The sequence below is a fragment of the Schistocerca gregaria genome, chromosome 2, assembly GCF_023897955.1.
Source record: "Schistocerca gregaria isolate iqSchGreg1 chromosome 2, iqSchGreg1.2, whole genome shotgun sequence".
In the NCBI taxonomy this organism is placed as follows: Eukaryota; Metazoa; Arthropoda; class Insecta; order Orthoptera; family Acrididae; genus Schistocerca; species Schistocerca gregaria.
In genome coordinates, this window is record NC_064921.1 from 849,773,601 (window position 1) to 849,776,242 (window position 2,642).

A 2,642-nucleotide genomic window follows, 5' to 3' on the forward strand; every position below is an offset into this window, starting at 1 on the left:
TGTCCTTTTGATAAGCACCCCCTTTGGTGCTGTTCATGAATGACAGCAAAACATGTCGAATCACTCGGCTGATGTACAGATTTGCAGTAAAAGTGCACATGATAATTATCAGAGTGTTCCTACTGTCATATGAAATCGCACCACCCCAGACCATAAATTGTGGTGCAGATCCAGTGTGTATAGCACAAAGGCACAATGGATGCAGGCCCTCATCTTTCAGACGGAGAAAAACGCATACCAACTTTCGTTTCTGTCACACAACGTGTTCTGGGTGTTGCGATTTTGTTCCATCAATTAACCCTTTTAGAGGATGTGGTTCTATTTGAAACCACCTACAATTTTCTCATTTTGTGACAAAAGGGCAGTGGCTACATTTGGGGACACCTTTCAGCAGCCTAGTTGGTGCTGCCCTCTTGCGGTTGTCACTGGAACCGCTTCAAAATCTGTAAATATTAGCAAGTAGTGAGGCGAGTTGGATAGCCATTTTTGTGCGCTGTGCACGAACCTCTTTGTTCTCAAATTGTGACTGTATTCTTCTGTATTAGGTAGCTTTTATGCATGTATTAAATGCTGAATACTGTGCTGTTTACATTAATTCTATATGTACTGCAATAATAACCAAAATAAAGCATTTATTTCCGAGAATGTTTGGGTAGTTCCATTTGAAACCACTGCTCTTGTAATGACGATTTTTTTTCAGTTTCACGTGATGTATTCTCACGGACTAAAGGACGAGGAAATTCTGGAGTGACTTTTCGCAGATATTCCTTCAGATCCCGACTCACAGATCGACACTAGTAGTGACAGTGAAAGAGATGTGATAGCTGAAGACAGTGATCTGGATTTGCGAATGAATTTTATCTCAAATTATTTCGGAAAGTGAGAGTGAGGACCATTTTTACAATGACAGTGATGATAGTTCAAGCACTAATGGCGATTTGCCACTGTCTTCCATTGCGAATTTTTCGTGGAGGAAGGACATCAGTGCAATGAACATTGCCATAAATTTTTCAGAGGAAGCTGGTGTACGAAGAAAACTTAAAAATGACAGTGAAGGTATGCAACCAGTTATTTTTGTGTCTGTTTTGTGACACTATGTTAGAACACTTAGTTTTCCAGTCTAGCCTGTACACAACACAGAAAGGTGGCAATTTCAGGCCTCTTTCTAAAGTAGAACTACAAGTATTTTTGGCTATAAACATTCTAATGGGAATCAAGAAACCTTGTTCTTATCGTGACTGCTGGTCATCCCATAAGGAACTTCGAGATGAGTACATTTCCTCACTAATGTTGGTAAAAAGGTTCAGCTGGATCTTGACACATTTTCACATCAATAACAACGCTGTTTTGCCTTCAAAGGGGAGCAGAAATTATGACAAATTATATAAACTCCATCCACTAATCAATCAGATGCTGATAAACTTCAAAGAATTCTATGCACCTACTACGGAGCAAGCTATAGACGAATGCATGGTTATGTTCAAAGGAGGAATCGCATTCAAACAATATATGCCCCAAAAGTCAATCAAGAGGGGATACAAAATCTGGATCACAGCTGATAAGCTTGGATATATTTGTGGTTTTCAGATACATACTGGAAAAGTTGGAGGCATATTAAAGAAAAACTTAGGAGAGAGAATTGTGAAAGATATGTGTGAAGGCTTGGAAGGAAAGGGATGCCACATATACTTTGATAATTTTTTTACCAGTGTCTCACTTTTACAGAACCTAAAACATGACGGACTTTTCGCCTGTGGAACAAATAGATCACACAGAAAAGGACTTCCTACGCTAAAAACAGACAAATAGCTGCAAAGAGGAGAGTTTGACTGATCTGTTCGTTCTGATGGCATTGTCTGCATCAAATGGTAAGACAAACGTGTAGTCATGTTGCTGTCTACAATTGATTCGCCTGTATGTGTTGAAGAAGTCAGCCACAAAGAAAAGGATGGAAAAATCTCAAAGCTACATTGCCCAAAAATAACGAAGTCATATAATGCAAATATGGGATGTGTCGAAAAGGCAGATATGATGAGCAGTTTTTATGCAATAGACAGGAAAACACGAAGGTGGTGGCTAAGATTATTTTGGTATATAGTCGATATTTCAATTAGAAATGCACTTATTCTGTTTCGATTATATAATCAAACAATGAAGCAAGTGCTAAAGGATTTTCGAAGACGTGTTGCCACAGGCCTGGTAGGCAGTAATGTCTTCAAAGATAGTCCTGTCAGCAAAGAGAATTTTGTCCCCTGGCTAGCACTGGTGGGAAAGTGATCGATGTAGATCAGGAACAATATTGGTCCTAAAATGCTAGCCCTGGGCAATGCCTGTATTAATGTATTTTGATCAGTATTTTAATAAAACTGTAGAATTATTTGAGGTATGTGTTATCTCTCGTGTTTGTTCCCTATCTGCTAGGTATGATTGGAACCAGTTATTAGCTACCCCTCTTATTCCTAATACTTCTAACTTAATTAGTAGAATCTTATGGTCAGCAGTAACAAATGCCTGAGAAAGATCTAAAATATGCCAGGGACACTCTATGTGAAGAGTGTCAGGTATGACTTTTCTGAATTATGCAGAGGCTGATTTGTAACACCATCAGTTTGGAAACCCGTCTGTGATCCACTTAAAAGATT

The 2,642-nt window shown here is 38.9% G+C and overlaps 1 protein-coding gene across 1 annotated transcript; it reads left to right on the forward strand.

Annotated features, from left to right (window-relative positions):
- Positions 1-310: 310 nt before the first annotated feature.
- Positions 311-1,809, forward strand: LOC126336006 (piggyBac transposable element-derived protein 4-like). Its single transcript, XM_049999484.1, has 4 exons — positions 311-445; positions 546-652; positions 881-1,056; positions 1,103-1,809. The coding sequence occupies exons 1-4, from the start codon at positions 311-313 to the stop codon at positions 1,807-1,809; spliced, it is 1,125 nt and encodes a 374-aa protein (XP_049855441.1).
- Positions 1,810-2,642: the final 833 nt, after the last annotated feature.

Bases quoted from the DNA above. Each gene is read 5' to 3' on its own strand.
- LOC126336006 (XM_049999484.1), top strand. From the start codon at position 311: ATGTGGTTCTATTTGAAACCACCTACAATTTTCTCATTTTGTGACAAA. The intron at 653-880 runs GTAGTTCCATTT...TATTTCGGAAAG, and splicing joins TTATTTCCGAGAATGTTTGG to TGAGAGTGAGGACCATTTTT. The intron at 1,057-1,102 runs GTATGCAACCAG...ACACTATGTTAG, and splicing joins ACTTAAAAATGACAGTGAAG to AACACTTAGTTTTCCAGTCT.